The sequence below is a fragment of the Pinus tabuliformis genome, chromosome 3_1 (assembly GCF_031772625.1).
Source record: "Pinus tabuliformis cultivar Carrire ecotype Pingquan chromosome 3_1, CPIR1, whole genome shotgun sequence".
In the NCBI taxonomy this organism is placed as follows: domain Eukaryota; kingdom Viridiplantae; phylum Streptophyta; class Pinopsida; order Pinales; family Pinaceae; genus Pinus; species Pinus tabuliformis.
The window spans coordinates 253,303,675-253,323,580 of NC_142301.1; the positions used below are offsets into that span (position 1 = coordinate 253,303,675).

General features: G+C 41.0%; 1 protein-coding gene across 1 annotated transcript in view; it reads left to right on the plus strand.

The window, feature by feature from the left end:
* LOC149186749 (threonine--tRNA ligase, chloroplastic/mitochondrial 2-like) overlaps positions 1–19,906 on the plus strand; it is a 217,327-nt gene that overhangs the window by 157,326 nt on the left and 40,095 nt on the right. The window contains exon 6 of the mRNA XM_089411117.1: positions 3,726–4,103. Coding sequence (XP_089267243.1) covers positions 3,726–4,103 — 378 coding nt within the window. The remainder of the gene's footprint in view (positions 1–3,725; positions 4,104–19,906) is intronic.

The following is a 19,906-nucleotide window of genomic DNA, read 5'->3' on the forward strand; positions in this document are numbered from 1 at the left end:
TGTTTGTCTTGTACGCTTGCCTTGGTGACTTTTATGGGTCGAGGCCTCTCTTCACATATCCTCCCAACCCTCCTTTCTTGGCAGATTTTCCCTTTCCAATGTAGTTTCTCTTTCTGAAAGTCTCTTGTCAAATTGAGAGTACTTTCATTCTTCCCATAATCTCTTATTCCCCTGATAATAAAGTTTTCTTTCTTGTGCTCTACGAGCACTTGCATCTTCTTCTTCCTCTGTCCTTATGTAACCATTAGTGTCTTCAGCTCTAGCTTTGATTTCTTTTGGACTATCTTTCCCAATGTTCCTTTTTTCCTTCTCTTTGGAAATGTCTGTTTGCTGAGATACTTGTGTGTCTACCCGAGTTTGTTTAGAAATTATCACATCCATGTTTACTATTATTAATTCTTTCATGCTTTGCCACGTTGTCTTCATGCTTTGCCATTCTTGTTTTCCTGTCTCTAGAGCCTCTTGTAACATTGTTACATGTTCTTTTAAAATTCTATTACCTTCCATTAGACATCGATTTGCAACTGTGATCTCTGGAATTTTGCAGTCCCTTTCTTGTTCTTTGGCTTCAAAAATCTCTAGCCTTGTCCTGGCCTTCATCAGTTCTTGGACATATAGATCTGATGACCAAGTAAGAGGTGTAGATGTGGGACTGTAAATGATTGATTCTTCTTTATTTTTGTTTCTCTTATTTATTTTCTTTCTCTGGATCGGTTTTCTTCTCATTTGTTCTGATTTAAGGCGAGCAAGCCTACACCTTAAAATGCCCTGATATTGCTTTGCATTTACCTAAATCCACTTTCCTATTTTGTCTATTGAAGCAATTTTGACTTGACCCAAATGATTTGTTTCCACAAAACCTGAGATTTCCTTGTCATTTTTAACATTTTTAACATTTTTAGTATTGACAACAACTTCTTTCCCTTTCCCTTGCAACAATTTTTCTGTAGCAACATCATAGGCATCCCTGCTCTTTATGCCTTGGCTCTTTTGAGCGTTTTCCATGTTCTCGGCAGACACTGCCTGAAGCTCACTCTTACTATATCAATCTCCAAACTATATTGCTCCGAGAATTCTGTTGTTTCGGAGAGGATCTCCGATCTACGAATCAAGTTAGATGACTGCGTTTCTGTGGCTTTTGTTGTCAGCTCGGGCTAGGGGTTTATATTTCATGGCCCTAGAAATTTTTCTGAAACCACATCCTTGATTTATTGTAGCCGGTGGTACTTTTTCAATGATGTTGGGACATCCATGGCTATCAAGCTAATGAATTAACTATTATAGATGTGTGTTAAGATCTAGCCTGTGTTAGCCTCACGCCCTTGCCTCCGTCCATGCTCAATCTAGAGTCCTCTCCAAGCATGGTTCGGGGGTTCACAAAAATAGTGGGTTAATTCATGATTCCACAGGCTTCGCCTTGATGGTTATGTTTACTGTTAACGTCCCATGAGCCCTACTTGCTCTACAGGATCTTTTCATCGAGAATCAAATTGGAAAAAAGAAATTTTAAATTTAATTGGAAAATTTTCATAATTTTGATTAAGGGCATATTTTAAAGATCTCATTTGTATGGTTGAACTGTTCAGTTACCAAAATTCTTAGTTCGTTTGATTTTACTGGGATAGAATATCTTGGAGGATGTTATAATTACAAGTACTCTTGATTTATTTTTAATGGTTTCGTAAGATGAGAAATCTAGGTGGAAGTTTTTTAATATAGCTGATATTATAATGATGTCCTTGTGTTGTCGTGGACTACAATATGTACATAATTGGACTATAATTATAAATTAATATTTAATATGGTTTAATTATTATAATATATAAAAATGATCATATATATATAGTTTATAACAAGCTATTTTTTTGAAATATTAACGAGTCTAGATCCATTTTAATTTGATCAAATCTCTCTTCACGTTAAAAGAAGTTTGCATCTCAAGAGATTTAATCTCTCTCACGTTTTAAATAGGCTATATTCCACATAAATACTATGGATCAATACCATGGGCTCTCATACCGTGGACCAATAGCATGAAGTTATTTTTATTATTATGTTGACCCAGTAAAAATGTTTTCATGTAGAGTTATTTTAATTTTAATTTTATTTGTTAAAAGGTTTACATTACTTTAAGCATTTTTCGTTTTTTAATTTGAGTCATGTTTACATTACATTATATTTTTGTTATGTAATTTAACTGAGTCAAAATGTTTATAGAACAAAATATTACAACATCTCTTGCATAACTGAGCTGGAGGAAAGCACCTCTTGACGCAATAACAAGTCATCTTATTTTAGACATACTTTGATCTTGAAACAGTACAACACTGGCTCATATCGATATTTAGTTGTCAATGAGGGAGTGCATGTGACACTAAACTTCAAGCTTTAAAAGGACAGTTATTTTAAACAAATCGAAATGGACCCTAATACTCTGTCCTTGAACCTTTGCTTCAATGGATAATCCTTCCGTTTGAAAGATGATGGAAACATTTTCAAGTGAGCAGGCGGCTTCATGTCTTGAAGTTGGCAGTTACAACCGCCCAACTTGAAGGTTGTCAACTTCATATCCAGATTCATATTGAAAGTACCGAGTCTTAAACCACTAGGCAACTAATATGATATTTGTACCACCAATAACTATAGTGAGCAAGGAATGTAGATGTCAATTACCCATCCTCAAGGTGATGCTTGCCATTTCCCAGAGCATGACACTGATAGTTCCACTGGCAACTCTGATTTGTAATACTTTCATTGATCCAAGGAGTACAGTTAGATCTCAGGCCTTCTTCCGATTTCTAAAATTGTGTGCGCCACTAGAAGCTATTGATAGAATGATTATTGGTCTTTAATGTTGGTGACTTCGTCAGGTTCACTTATGAAGGCATGCTTCAAAATCATTGGAGGGAAATCATCTTTTTCTTTACAATAACACTGTCATCACTACTTTCACCATCGGTATTTTCTTCGCGAGTTGTTAAAATGTCTTCATTCTCTTTAGTATATGGCTTAGCAGCTTGGGTATCACATTAGTATAATTTGTTTGGATTGCAGACATATCCTGGTAAATGATTATCATGACATTTGTTGCACTGCTCTGCAGTCTTAGTAAACTATGAATAAATGATGTAAGATTAAATGAATATATGAATGCTGACAAAATATTTCTCTATTTTCCAATTCAATAAAGGATATAACTATGCCTACATACAATTGTACATGAAGATGTGAATGTGGTACACCATATGAGTGGCTGCACAACTTTACAATACTGTGGAATTTTTGCCAAGAAAGTATTAAGTTTAAAGTGCGTGTGAAACTAATGGAGTGACTTAGTGGAAATACATTCTTCAAACTACAGAGAATGCATTTCTAGTTTGCAGTGATTTTTGCTGAGCTCAGAACACAATCTTGATATCGTTTTTCTGTTTGCTTAGGCCTGTAACTTTTTCATTACTTTTGATGATGCCTAGATCTTGCATCTCTACTGTTCGATCACGTGGGTCCCTGATTTAATTTTTACCTTCCAGTTAGATTGAAGAATATGTATTACTTTGCTGTTCAATTGAGACGGTGACTGCCTCAAGTTACTTAAACTTTATATTTATCTTGTTTTGTAATTCCTTTTACTATTCTTCCAACTGTAATAGTTTTATATGAATAGATAAATGTTTTTCTATATTGTTGGAACTTGATTACAATACTATAGTGGGATTTGTCTGTAGGATGAAGCAGGAGGGGGCTTGGTATTTTGGCATCCTAAAGGAGCTATTGTGAGGCAAAATATTGAAGATTTTTGGAAAAGAACTCATGTACAGCATGGATATGATCTTCTTTACACACCACATGTGGCCAAAGCTGACCTCTGGAAGATTAGTGGACATCTAGAGTTTTACAAAGAAAACATGTTTAATCAAATGGACGTTGAAGATGAGCAGTATCAACTTAGACCCATGAACTGTCCCTATCATATACTTGTGTACAAGCATAGCCTGCGCTCCTACAGGGACTTACCCTTTAAAGTTGCGGAATTGGGTACTGTATATAGATATGAGATGTCAGGAAGCTTACATGGTCTTTTCCGTGTAAGGGGTTTCACCCAGGTATGTTTTTGTATCTTTCCCCATAATCAATTTGATGAGTGGTATTTTCCTGTCTAGACATTTGTTTTGCTTTCGGAATTTAGTAGCCGCCCTGACAAACTACCTGGATATTTTATTGTATAGATTTGGAAGATCATGAATGCCATTTACGTATGATTTCAAGGGAGCCATTTTGGGTCAAGGGAAAATTCAAAATATACAGACCTGCCCCTTTGAAAATGGTGCAAATTGATACCTTGCATAAGACAGATTTCCTGACTACTTACAGCCTCGCATGTAATTTAGATCTTCATACTCTACAGGAAACTCTTATAATAGTCTAGCGATTAGGGATGTGAATGGATTTATGTTTCTGACATCTCCTTTCTCCATCTGCACTAAATGAGCAAACCATTGCAGCTTCCTGCTCCAAGCTGTCCCTTCATTCAAACTTTAGCTCAGCTTGGCTTGGAAATGTCTTTGTCCATGGTACGAAAATCAACTCTTCAGGCAGTTTGTTCTATCGTTTTTTTCATGCCTGCCCTGTAAGTTAGCTTTCTCAGCCACAAGAATATTGATGAATCACAATTCTTGTCTCCTTTACCTGCAACTGCATAGTTTATTTTATCCAGTTTGGCCACTTTTTAAATCTGGTTGCTAACTAAGCCTGCTGGCAGTAATAACCAATGCCAACTGTGTTGTACTTCCTGGATTTAATAATCATCTTTGGAATGGCCATTGATTTTCTTGTTTTCATGTGGCTCTATCTGGTGTTGCTTATATTAGCATAATGTGGATTTCTTTCCCTTGTAATTTTTTGTCCTAATGATGACCATTTTGTTCCAATATTTATACCTTTTGGTAGAGGTCACTGTTACCCACCTAAGTGGGTGAGCCCCAGGAGGAAACTCTTTCTCCCATTCTGTTCAGCTTGCCAGCCAGCAGCCCTATGAGATTTACTGATAGCTAGCCTCAAAGGCCCTCCATCTATGCTCTTGTCAGTGCTTTGTGATATCCATTTTTGTAATCAAGTTCTTTCATTTAATGTTAAGAACATAATGGTATAGATCATAGGTTGAGTTGGATGATTGATCATTTTTGGTTGTATTTTTGTTTCCATGCTTCACCTTGGTTGGCTTATCCCCAGCCTCTAGTTCAGTCTGACCTTCTTTGAGGCTTTTCTTTCTGCTATCCAGGAGGGGCACAAATAAAGGGCATTGATTGATGTTGCCTGTTCTTGGTATTACATACTTAGCACTTTCCATTTGTCCCCTTATCCACATCCCAATCTTTGGGTTTATTTCTATCTATCACCAGTATTGGTTCCTTGCTTTTCTCATTCTTGAGTAGGGGCTTAGAAACCTTGGTGTAAGAGGTTGATGTAGCAAAAAGAAAAGAAAGAGCATGAGCCATTATGATAAAATGCAAAAAAATGGCTTGGATATTATAAAGTACGCGGACAAAATCCTAGCCTAAGCTCCACCCCGCTCATTATCCTTCACTTAGTTCCTAGCGAATGCATGAACAAATCAAAATGAAAGGAACTTTGATATCCCTACCTTGATGAACAATAAACCACTTTGTCTTTGAAGGGTAATTGATACATAACTAAAAGCTTATGACCCAAGCTATGCATAAGAAAATCATTAAAGAAAAAGAAGCACAAGAGGGGTGGTAAAAATATGCCGAAGAAAGGGTGAACCAGTTCCCAAAATTGCTTCCTTGCCACATTATAGTGCTCAAGAATAATGGTATTTTATAGCTGTTAGATTTTGTAGTTCGGACAGGTGTTCTAGTCTTGAGAGGTGTCATTAAGGCTAAAAACATGGAGGAATTAATTATCTCCAAGCCCATGTAATTTTTCCTAAGTTTCACCTAGGGAAAATATCTTAATTATGTCAATTAGTGATTTTTTAAATATTTCCTAAGTCTAAACTTAAGGAAAGTGAATAATTAATTGACATTAGTTGGGATAAGATTGATTTGCCTCTAGAAGCTTGTAGAAAGTTTCTAAGATGATCTTAGCATTCGATAGGAGCTAGTGAATTTCTAATTGTGGCCATTCATTTGTGAATGAGAGATTATAAAGGAAATTGCTGGGCAGTATTGGAGATCATTCGAGTGGGTGATTTCAGAAGACACTAGAGCGTTTCAACAATAGTGATTAAGGAGAGATATGTTGGAAATTCTGGGGGGGGGGTGTGTGAATCAATATTTCATAAATTACAACAATTTAAGGATCACAAGCATCAACCAATTTAGAAATATGAAGAGTGCACAAGAATTATATGAACAATTTATTTATATTACAAGGGAAGCTACAACTTTCGATTTACTAGCTACAAATGGAAGGGCTACAACCCTATATTTACCAGCTCCGATTGGAAGGAGGCTACAACCTCCTGAAGGAAGCTACAACTTCCTTCCCTAGCACCACCCTGCCACCCTTTAGAATAAAAATCAAAACAAAAACCTCTTGGGCTCTTGTACTAGGAACAATGAATCAAATGCAACAATATACAATCATTGTTATCGCTGCTTGGACATATTCAACTTTTAGTACTGCTCTAGTAAGTTTGCCACTGTAATTCTTACCTCCAATGCAACAAATTGATTCTAGTTTATACCTCCAAACAACTACTTTAGTTGTGCCAATAATGACTTCAAAGCTCTGTTCAAGAATGACTTCAATGCCTGCTTAAGAATGACTTCAAGATCTGTGTAAGAATGACTTCAAGATCTACTTAAGAATGACTTCAATGTCTACTTGCTTAAGAATGACTCCAAGAATGACTTCAAGGCATGCTTCAAATTTTCCCTAAGGAGAGATTTGATTTGCCATAAGATGATCCAGAAGACAACTCTCATTATGCCTCTGGTAAGCTTAAAATAACCTTAGGATCAACCTCCAAAACTTGCTTCAAGTGTGCACTAAACAAGGCCAAAATCGGTCATAGAAGGGAGGCTTCAGAGCAAGCTGAAGATGTTTTAGATCTGCCTTAAACACCCCAAAATACTTAGAGAGAGACAAAACGAAAAGGAGACTGAAAATATGCCTTAGAATCCCGAACCTTGATCAAAGATTTAGCTTGAGGAAGGGGGCCAAAATTTGGCCTCTGTGACAGTCGCAATATGCTACAGGAAGAGGCTATGAGAATTTCTGAATCTACAAATCAGAAATCCTACTGCAATCATTGGTTTATCATCTCCTACTTGTTCTTTATAGTCAACAAGTTATTTAAATATTTAAACAACGATGAAAACACTATTGTAGACTACACATACATACAGATCATGAACTAAAATAAACTGAGACAATCACACAAAGGACACCGTTATTTTTGGACAATCGTCCCTGGAAAAACCCAATTCAAGAAAATTGGTGCAACATATAGAGGGTTTGTATTATTAACCAGATTTCTGAATACAACTAGGGTGCCACATCTGGCTCACCCAACAGAGAATAAGCCTGGAAGAAGTACCTCTATCCAGAGACAAATATTTTGGCAATCCAGCAATTGAATGATCAAACGCCACAAATGAAAATTGCTGTTCCCAATGCTGGGCAGCGATGGCTGCTCCAAGCTCTGCGCTAGAACTGTGTCACCTCCTCTAGGAGCTGCGTCACCCTCCTAATGAGCCTCCCTTGCTCAGAAGTCGATATGCTGAGCTGTTGCTCTCTCTGCCCCACAGCAAACCCCAACGCTGCCTCTAGAGAATTGGGTCAGCCCCTCTAGCTTCTGCGTCAGCTCCTCTAGCTTCTGCATAGGCCCCACTAGCTTTTGCGTCAGCTCCACTATCTACGTCAGCCCCAATATCTGTGTCACCCTCTCTAGCGATGCGCTGTCTCTCCTATTGCTGTTTTGCCTCTCTGTTGTGTATCCTCGGCCTTGGACTCAGGTCCCTCTTCCGAATTGCCCCTCACTGCAACTCAGACCACTTAACTCGGCTTTCTCAACAAACCACACCCCAAAAAAATCGAACTCTTTGATCTCTTGGTGTATCTCCAACTGACCCTCAAGCCTCCTCTTATACTTTTCCTGTTGATGAATCAATGGCCATGATCTAATCTCTAATCAACAACTAAGATTAAAACAGGCTTGATCCTCGTCACTTAGAACCTTCTCACCCATATTCTTATTAATACACATTAATATTTTTATTTTCCTAAGTTTAGACTTAGGAACTCATTAAAAATATTAATTATTTTAATAACTCCTCATCCGGGTGGAATTTCTCCAAACGATTTCTGGGTTCTGGAGATCTCATGTGTTCTAGCCCCTCCACCAAATTTCGGAGCTAGAGCACATCCGATGCTACCCAAAATCAACACTCCCTCTTAGCGAGGAATGTGCTCTAATAACACTTCTCAACAAAAGTACTATACTGATCCACTGCATCAGCCCTCTGTGTTGCTGATGCTTGGCCTTCTGCCCTTCATCCATTGCACTGCTACTTCTTGTACTGCTGCCCATGACTCTGCCACTACCACTGCCGCATCTATACTACAACTCGCTCTCAAAACGCTGCATCATGCTGCCCATAGCACTACCACTGCTAACTGTTGCACTGCAACTCAGTTACTGAGAAGTAAGTAACCGAACCTTCACCCAAAAACTAACACCCTGGTCAGTATGGATGCCTCGTGATCCTGAAGCTACCTCTGCTGCTAATCTGTGTTGACCCTCTGCTGCTACTGCACTGCTGCAAATTGCTCTGTGCCTCTCGCACTGCTACAACATCCACTGCGCTGCCTCAGACTTTGGCACTCTAGCTCTGCCATTGTCGCTCCATCACTATTATTTTTCTACTATCGTTAAGGGCTCTCGTAGCCATATGTGATCCAAGAGTTTGGGCACCTCAAGGATCTTGCCCCCACATGTAGTCCTCCTGACTATAACTCGATGTCGCCCCACCTCTTCTCCAGAGGCACATGAGCACTCATGGCACATTCGTCATCCTCGCCTTCCTTATCTGCTTTTGCTGGATCAACCTTCGATTCAGAAGCTTCCCCCTTGCCCTTCTTCCGGGGGCACTGAGTGGCATACTGTCCTAGTTCCCCACAGTTGAAGCATCTGACCTTGGTGATGTCCTTCTTCTGCCTCTTCTGTTGCACTTGATGTCCCGATGATGCGAGAGCTGCATCCTCCTCCTCCTCCTTCTTGACTCGAGCTCCCTTGCTGCTATTCCCTGTCTTGGTCATCCTCCCGAGCTCTTCTTGTCAAAGAGCTGCCCACATCTCCTCCCAATTGGGAAGGGTTGCTGTGCCCAAGATACTTTGGACAAAGGTCTCCCAGTCCTCAGTGACTGCACTTAGGGTAGTCTTGACTATGAACTCAAGATCTGGTGTAGACCCCACAGAAGTCAACTAGCCACGAATCCCTTGCAACTTGAGAAGGAAGGGATCAATCTCTTCTCCCTTCTGCATTTGGTACTGTCTCAGCTGATTTTCTAGTAGCATCTTCCGTTGGATGAAAGAGCCCTGATACAAGGTGGTCAACGCCTCCCACATCTCCCTTGCTGTGTACTTCTCAACAATGTGTGGTACTACATGATCTTTGACCCCGTCTAGGATCATGCACTTGGCCTTAGCTCAGGCCTCCTCGTACTTCTTCAACAGATCAACATCGACTGGCTCAGCAACTACCTTCAAGGCATAGTCCTTAATGCGATGTATGTTTAGGATTACCAGGATCCTGCCCTTCCAAATGACAAAATTGGATGCTCCATCCAATCTGTCTTGATCCCTCAACCCATTCATTTCGAGCTCTGCTAAAAAATAGGACTGGTTCTATTCTCCCTCTCCTGCTGTCAATCTAGCAAGACTTGGATCTGGATTTCTTTGGCGCAAGAAACCCTCTAAGGAACAAGATCCTCTAGACTCCCTTTGAGTCCTGATTTCCTTCACGGAAATCCTCCTGCCAACTGTTGAACCACTTCCTCTCCAATCCTCCTTTGCTGCTGCAACTCGAATCTGGATTTCTTTAACTAGAAATCTGTGAAGGAAGTGACTCCCTCTACCTCTACTCTGTCTGCACAGGCAATATTCTGCACCAATAGAAATAATGTCCCACCAACTCCTCAAATAGAATTTGCTCTGCTCCTCTAGCCCTGACAACTAGTTGATTTCGAACCTCTCAGGTTCTGTGTTGGCCCGGAGCGCTGACGCAATCACTGCATGGGCTTTTCTCTGGTTCTGCGTCACCATTTGCAGGCTGCGTCACTCCTGCAGCTGCTCCTCTACCTCTGAAACAACGTTGTCACTTGGGACAACTACTTCTCTGCAACAAATTCTCTGGATCTCTCAGCCGGTGTCTTCAGTCTCCTTTGATCTGCAATCCTCTGATACCATGTGAGAATCTCTGAATCTACACATCAGAAATCCTACTGCAATCACTGGTTTATCATCTCCTACTTGTTCTTTACATTCAACGAGTTATTTAAATATTTAAACAACGATGAAAACATTATTGCAGACTACACATACATGTAGATCATGAACTGAAATAAATTGAGACAATCACACAAGGGACATTGTTATTTTTGGACAATTGTACCTGGAAAAGCCCAATTCGGGAAAACTGGTGCAGCATATAGAGGGTTTGTATTATTAAGCAGATTTCTGAATACAACTAGGGTGCCACATCCGGCTCACCCAACAGAGAATAAACCTGGCAGAAGTACCTCTATCTAGAGATAGTTATTTTGGCAATCCAGCAACTGAATGATCAAACGTCACCTCCTCTAGGAGCTACGTCACCCTCCCAGTGAGCCTCCCTTGCTCAGAAGTTGATATGTTGAATTGTCGCTCTCTCTGCCCCACAGAAAACCCCAGCGCTGCCTCTAGGGAACTACGTTTGCCACTCTAGCTTCTGCGTTAGCTCCTCTAGCTTCTGCGTTAACCCCACTAGCTTCTGTGTTAGCCCAACTAGCTTTTGCGTCACCCTCTCTGGAACTACGCTGTCTCTCCTGCTGCTGTTCTGCCTCTCTGCTATGTATCCTCGACCTTGGACTCAGGTCCCTCTGCTGAACTGCCCCTCTCACTGCAACTCAGATCACTTAGCTCAACCAACCACGCCCCAGAAAAATCGAACTCTTTGATCTCTTGGTGTATCTCCAACTAATCCTCAAGCCTCCTCTTATACTTTTCCTGTTGATGAATCAATGACCGTGATCTAATCTCTAATCAACAGCTAAGATTAAAACAGGCTTGATTCTTGTCACTTAGAATATTCTCACCCATATTTTTATTAATACACATTAATATTTTTATTTTCCTAAGTTTAGACTTAGGAACTCATTAAAAATATTAATTATTTTAATAACTCCTCATCCGGGTGGAATTTCTCCAAACGATTTTTGGGTTCTGGAGATTTCATGTGTTCTAGCCCCTCTACCAAATTTCGGAGCTAGAGCACATCCGATGCTACCCAAAATCAACCGAGGCCATAGAAGGGTTGAAACTAGCCCTAAGAGAGAGTTGAAATAGACAAAGAATACCCCCCAAAATAGATTAAAGTGTTCCTCAAAACAACTCGGGTTTTAGCCTCAGGATGAACTCAGATTTAGCCTCAGGATGCATAGCTTCGTTCTTATACAACTGCAAAGAGATAAGCTTGAGCTCAATCTTGATCTTTACCCTTCATCCCCTGAAATTTTCCTTCTCATAGGTCTTTGTTCACTTAAGATATTATTTCCTTAGATGTACTCAATCAGATGCCACAGAATACACATTTGAGTCTCCATAATTGGGCTATATATATGGATTACATGGAGCCTTATATTAGGGCCTACCTGAACAAATTCTCAAATTTTCTTTTTTTGAAAAGACACATCTATAACAAAGACAACCTGACGCTGACCTAAACAAGAAGACTTATGACATTTTAAAATATAATTTTTTATCTTTCATATGTCCTCTTTCAAGATTGCTTTAGACACAGATTTAAGCTAATTCAAGTCACAAATTTGGCCTTCCTTTAAGGGTAGCAATAAATGTTTGAGGCCATGAGATTGAGGAGCAAGATGCTATTGCTAAACCCATCCATTCGGGGCATCAAAATTCAAATATCCATATCTCTCCAACCAAGAGGACCCACAAGGCGTGCCGCCCATCAAACAAAATGGCATGAAAAGGGATACCAATCAAAAGGGTACTGTTAGCCCTGAGATGCAGTGCTGACTTTGTGAAGGTTGAAGGAAAGGTTCGGCCTGCTCCGTTGTCCTTAAAAGGGTCCCACATGGGCCATTATTCATCTTCTTCCCTTAACCCGCTCCCACTTTACCCTTCTTCTTTCCTAACTTAACCTTCGCGCCCCGACAAATTCCTCTTTGGCCTTAGCCCCAAGCGCAATAGCCAAAATCCCCATAAAACCTCACTCATATGCCTTACGTGCCTACAACACATTTCCCGAAGACATCTCGCACCTTCACGGCATCTTTCCCGTTGATCTTTCCCTGCCAATCCAACGGTCCATGTCCCATCCAATACACCAACTTGTCCAACACTCCTCTGCCGTTAGATCACCCCCCACTAGATCTAACGATCATCGCCCATATTGTGTAGACAACAAGCGCGATAAGTACCTGCCCGATGAGGGTGGTTTTTCTTTTTCCCCGCTACTACGTGTCATCTCGTGAATGGCATCGGGCGAGTTCTGACACTTACCGCTTATCGCCCGATGCCTGTGCGATAAAAACCATTACCACTCAAATCAAACCACCCCGCGCGTTATCACCCGCACATCTCCGCTGCTCGATAATCGTCCGATCTGCTCGCTTGAAGATCTAACGGCCCGGACATGTTCTGCTCACTCCACGATCGCTAGCCTCCAAAAAGCGATCTCCGCCACACATTTCCCTTGATCCGACGGCCACCATTCACGATCACTCGTCACCATTCATCTGCCCATGCAGTCGATACCCCACGTCTTGTCCATTACACGAAGAAGAAGATGGCCGACTCTGTCAGTCTGGTGACAGTTTGACCATGAAAATGAATTAAAAGAAGAGCATGACCGAGGAAGAAAAGGACACAGCACGACTCAACAACCGAATTAAACAGTCATGGAACTCCATTTCCATGATCAATCCGACCACTTGAAGGATAGCATGGTACCAGAACTGAGCAGGTTTTCGTAGTGAAGAAAGCAACTACGTTCAAAGACGCTATCAGATAGTTAATGTTAGTTGGTAGTCAATTAAGACCCCTCCATCCCTAAACGGCTAAGGGCCAATGTAGTGATAGATTATAAATAGCTAGGAGAAAGATGCAATAAGGGTTGGCAACTGTGTTTTGGTTCAACTTCTGGACTCTGTAGATATTCTGTAACTTGCAGCATCTCATCTTCATTTTCAGCAATGCGAGCTTCTTTTGCTATTAATTGCTGAATGCCCATTTCTTCTCTGTTCTAAGCTTGTGCCTGAAGTGTTGTATTCATGATTTCTTCTATGTCTAATGCTAGATAACTACCATCTTATCTCCGGATTGGGCAATTGAATGTATCAACGAGTAGGTCACTCAGGTTTCTTTTGTATCTAGTGCAAGATAATTGTCATCTTATCTGTGCATTGATAGATTAGATTTGCAAGTGTCTTTACTAGTTGCAGCTGGCCATCATACATTCTGTATGCATCTGCTAGTGTGGTTAGTATTCTTCGTCTATTCACCTAAATCCCAAATTGTTGAGCATTGGTGGTCTAAAGCCTTGTAGTCTGAGGGTGTTCATGCATGTCTGGAGTGAAAACAAAGTAGAAGTGGTTATCTGGCTTGAACCAAACCATCACCCATCCTAATAAGTTCCTAGAACCATATTGCAAATTATATGTTACCAGGCATCTCCGAGCTACAACGTAGGAGAGTTTCCTAGAGCCTTAACATAATTGGCGCCGTTGCCGGGGAGAGGAGATTGAAGCTCAGCTTCCCTGGGAGAACGACACAGATCCAGCTTTGATGATAGACAAAGTTTGGACACATTTTTGGTTGTAATCATCTATCTGGTGACTCTACTGGAGGCCGAACCTTTTGGCGACTCCACATCATAGTTCTGGCTCAGTTTGTGAGGCATACTCAGAGAAATCCTTAGAAGTCATCAGCTGACCCAGTACCTGAACTTGAAAAGATTATCAAAGGAAGAAAGATATCACAGAAAGGAGCATCAGGATCAGGTAAACCTAAACAATCCTCCATATCTCTGAAAGAAAGGCTTGTAATAGAACAAATACATGTTGAGAATATAGCCTCTAGCACTAGCAGTGAAGAAAATTTTTCAGAGATTCATAAAGCTCCTTATTCTCTAGGTTCTCCTCTTGTTTTAAACCTGAAGGAAACCTCACCTCCTGTCCCTCATATTCCTTTAGTCCTGTCAGTCACTCCTCAGCTCTCTATCATCCAGGTTGCCAGCACTCTTCCATCCACCACAGCCGTGGCAGGTCCACAAGCACTCACCAAAATGGAAAGAATCATAGCTGCTAGGTATGGACCTCTAGTACTGCCCACTCCTTTGAATACAATGCCTGCTGGAAAATATCAGAAATACATGCCTAAGTTCACTGGGACTGAAGGGGTTATAGCTGAAGAACATCTTGAGTCCTTTTATAGCTATGCAGATAATCTAGACAATAGTGAAGATGATGCGTGGATGAGAGTTTTTTGTCCAAAGCCTAGATGGAGAGGTAAACAATGGTTCAGAGAATTGACCCTTAGATCTATAACAGACATTGAGGCCTTAGATGATGTTTTCCAAAAGCATTGGGGGGATAAGAAAGATTTTCTTTACTATCATACTGAGTTTGGGAACCTAAAAAGGGAAAATGGGGAGTCACTTTCTGATTTCAATAAAAGGTTTAACCGCATGTACAGCAAGATACCAGCTGAAGTGAAACCTACTCCCACCTTTGCCAAGCTCACCTATGCCAATGCCTTTGATTCTGACTTCTGCCTGCTATTGAGAGAAAGAAGATGTGCTTCTCTAGCTGAGATGCAGGATGCAGCCTTGGAGGTAGAATCCAACATTATGGTTGCAGAGAAACTCAAGGGACATGTTGACAGAAGGAGACAGAGGGGTGAATCTTCTTCATCCTTAGACCCCAAGATAGACAAAATGACCAAGATGATAGAGTCATTGGCCTCTGAAATCTCCAAGCTGAAGGTTGAGCAGCATTCAGGGAAAGGAAGGGTTCCTAATACATTTTCTCCTAGAAATCCAAATCCATACAGGAGAGCAAATGAACAATTACAGATCATGCAAAGGGGCAAAGAGGCCAGTGAAGAACAGAAGGTGAAGACTCCTTTCTAGAACGTAGTCATGGAGGAGGAGCAGTTTGATGAAGAGGATGAGATCCATTGCATGGAAGACAAAGGCAGTGCCTCCTTTTTGACCTTAGCTGCCTATGAGAAGTCATTATCCAATGACCAAGTCAGCCAAGAGTGGGACAGAGAGGTTGTGCTACAAACTGAAGATCAGCAAAGATACAAGCTGAGGTCGAAGATGAACAGTGCCAAGGAAACCCCTGTCCAAAGAGCTGCTGTCCCTGCAGCACGACAAGCTGACAATCAGAAGCGACCAGCCGCTGATCCCATCAGCCTAAAAGCTCCAGCACAAGAGGTAAGAGGTCCTAACAAGTCCCTTTCCCTTTCAGTTTTGAATCAGAAGTCGAGAAGTTGAAAATATCTGTGCCTCTGATAGAACTAGTAAAGAATGAGGCCTTTAAGAAACCCATCCTTGATGCCCTTGAGCTCAAAGCCACACAAGCATCAAATGACTATGTCAATTTACAAGATGACAAACCTGCAGTTGTGCTTAGCCCAAGGATTGAACCCTCTGATGATAGCTCCCCATCATTCTATGTCTCTTTGACTATTCATGACAAAACCCTTCACAACTGTTTGCTGGACACAGGTGCCAGCCATAATCTAATGCCAAAGGCTATCATGGATGAGTTAGGCCTTAACATCACCAGGCCTTATCATGACTTATTTTCTTTCGATTCTAGGAAGGTGAAATGTTTGGGGTTAATCAAAGACCTAGCCATCACCCTGTGTCAGCTGCCTATGAAGAGCATGATGATGGATATTGTGGTAGCAGATGTCCCTCCTAAGTTTGGCATGCTTCTTTCCAGAGGGTGGATTAAAAGATTGGATGGGACATTGCAGAATGACCTGTCATATGCCACTGTCCCAGTTTTTGGAGGTGAAAGTAGGAGATTATACAAGGAAGCTCAGTTAGCTTATATCATCAGTGATGAAAAGAATCCCACTAATCATCCCATTTATGCTGTGGACACTGATTTTGGAGCATGTATTCTCCAAATTGAAGAATCTCAGTTGGCTTCCATGCAGCTCAGGAAACTAGTTTGCCAGGTCATGGAGAAGGAAGGGCCACAGATTTGGGATATGTTCTTTGATGGAGCTTGCTCTAGGGACGCTGCAGGAGCAGGTGTAGTGCTGATATCCCCAACTCAAGAATGCATACATCTGTCTTTCAAGCTGACTTTTCAGGTCACCAACAATATAGTAGAGTATGAGGCCTTGATCTTAGGCTTGAATGCTGCTAAAGAAATGGGAATCAGAGACATAAAGGTGTTTGGAGATGCAGATCTTATTATTCAACAGGTGAACCAGACTTTCCAAGCAAAGCACCCCAGGCTGAAAGCATACAGAGATGAGGTATGGAGGCTCAAAGATTCTTTTAGTAGCTTTTGTATCTCATATATTCCCAGAGTTAAGAATCAGCTTGTTGACTCCCTTGCTGTGTCTGCTAGTATGTTTATTCCTCCTTTACCCCCTAGATTGACTTATGAAGTCCAAGTGAAATATAGACCATCCTTGCCCGACAATGTCAAGTACTGGAAAGTTTTTGAGGATGATGATGAAGTCAATAGGTTTCTACAGGTCATTGATGAATTCTATGAAATGCAAATTGATCAAGAGAATGAAGCCATGGAGGAATGCCATCAGTCCCAGCTAGGAAACAAAATTGGTCAGGACAACATTGTACAATTGCCTAGTAACCATATACCTAAAGGGTTGGTGCCTCTAGAGAAGCTGTTTGACCATAATGATGTACCTTATAAGCTTGCTCAAGAAGCAAATGAGTCTACAGTCCATAGACATAACATAGGGAGCCCAGACCATCCCAAGTATATAAATCTGTCCACCCATTTGTCTGCTACCCAAAGTTCTGACTACTGCACCCTAATGAAGCAATTTGCTGATGTTTTTGCCTGGGAGTATAGTGACCTTAAGACTTATGACAAGAACATCATTCAACATAATATTCCACTGGAGAAAGACACCATCCCTTTCAAGCAGAAACTGAGACCCATTAGCCCTCTACTACTTTTGTTGATTGAAAAAGAAATTAAGAAATTGTTGGCTGCCAAGATCATAGTTCCACTAAGATACTCAAAGTGGGTGGCTAACCTGGTGGTAGTAAAGAAGAAAAATGGAGAAATCAGCCTTTGTATTGACTTCAGAAACTTGAACAAATGCTCCAAGAAAGACAATTATCCCCTGCCCAAAATGGAACATTTGCTACAGAAGGTTTCAGGGGCTAAAGTCATGTCTTTCTTAGATGGATTTTCAGCTTACAATCAAGTTATTGTACACCCAGAAGATCAAGAGAAGACTACCTTCACTACTCCTTGGGGCACTTTCATGTACTCCAGATGCCTTTTGGACTGATGAATGTTGGGGCTACTTTTCAGAGGGCCATGGACATAGCCTTTGTGGGAGAGAAGGACAAATTTGTCCTTATCTACCTGGATGACATAACAGTTTTCTCCAGTAGTCATGAGGATCATTTGCAACATTTGAAGAAGGTGTTTCTGAAGTGCAGAAGGTTTGGGATCTCAGTGAATCCTAAGAAGTCTCTGTTTGCTCTAGAAGAAGGAAAGCTTTTAGGACATGTTGTTTCTGCTGTAGGTGTTAAGATTGATCCAGAAAGAGTTCAAGCAATACAGACATTGTCCATCCCAAGATCGAAAAAGGACATTCAATCCTTTTTGGGTAAGATCAACTTTGTGAGGAGGTTTATTCCCAATTTTGTAGAACTAGTGAAGCACATCACCTCCATGTTAAAGAAGGGATCAGAGATCAAATGGACAGATGGAGCAAGAAAATCTTTTGAAGCTATCAAACGAGCTATTATGGAAGCTCCCACTCTAATTAGCCCGAACTATAACAAGGAGTTCCATATCTTCTCTTTTGCTTCCTGTGACACCCTTGCAGCAGTCTTGTTGCAGAAGGATGATGAAGGTACAGAGCACCCAGTGGCCTTTTTCAACAAAACTTTAAGGGATGCTGAATTAAGATATGACATTATTGAAAAACAGGCTTATGCTCTTATTAAGTCTTTAAAGGCATTCCGAATCTACATTCTGCACTCCAAGGTGATTGCCTATGTACCCTCTACCTCAGTAAAGGATGTCCTAACACAACCAGATGTTGATGGAAGAAGGGCTAAATGGATTGCAAAGCTCATTGAGTTCAACATAGAATTGAAGCCCACCAAGCTTGTCAAAGGCCAGGGCCTTGCTCAGCTGATGGCTGAAGAAAATTGCAGTCTACTGGACATAAATTGTATAGGTGCAGACTCAGAGGTTGAACAAGTAGAGGAGGCAACAGAAAAACGAAGGCAGAACCAGTCATTAGCTGAGAATTTGGCTTCTTGCGATTAGTATTCAAGTATAACTCATTTCTTGCTGAAGCTAGAAGCCCCTCCAGGGCTTAGCTCAAGTCAAGCCAGAACCATCAAGCTTAGAGCAGCCAAGTTTTGCATCCATAAGAACTTGCTTTATTGGAGGGACCCAGCTGGAATCCTCTTAAGATGTCTAGACAAAGAGCAGTCTGTGGAAGTCATGCACCAGTTCCATTCTAGCATTTGTGGAGGACATCATTATTGGAAAACCACAGCCCACAAGATCCTGAGGGTTGGATATTATTGGCCTACTCTATTCTTTGATGTGTTCTCATTTGTGAAATCTTATGATAAGTGCCAGAGATTTGCAGGAAGGCAACAGCTGAAATCTTTGCCCGTGAAGCCAATACATACCAGTGGCCCTTTTCAGCAGTGGGGTTTGGATTTCATAGGGGAGATTAATCCACATTCCAGTGGCCAGCATAGATGGATTTTAGTAGCCACTATTTATTTTACCAAATGGATTGAGGCCATCCCCACTAAGAAAGCTGATCACCAAGTTGTCATGAAATTATTGACAGAAAACTTTTTCACCAGGTTTGGTTGCCCAAACAAATTGGTTACAGAGAATGCAACAGGTTTCAGGGCAAAAAAGTTGGTGGACATGTGTGAATCAATGGGCATTAAACTAGTGCCTTCCACCTCATATTATCCTCAAGGTAATGGCCTAGCAGAATCATCCCATAAAAGCCTAGTAAGGATAATCAAAACATTGCTGGAAGACAACAAAAGGAACTGGGATTCCAAGCTGAAGTTTGCATTGTGGGCTGACAGGGTTACCACCAAGAAGTCCACAGGGAGCTCTCCATTCAAGCTGGTATATGGCACCAAGGTTGTTTTCCCAATTCAATTGATCCTCCCTGTAACCAAATTCTTGCAAGAAGAGTAGAACGAGGAAAGTGACATGGCAAGGAGGATGAGTGACTTGGCTGAAGTTCTTCAGATCAGAGATCAACTGATTGAGAGGTTTGTAATATATCAAAGGAAAATCAAGGAAGCTTTTGACAGAAAGGCAAATATGGACAATTTTCAGGTTGGTGACTAGGTTCTCAAATGGGATGCACTGAAGGAAAAGAAAGGCAATCATGGTAAATTTGATGCTCTCTAGACAGGACCATTTGTCAT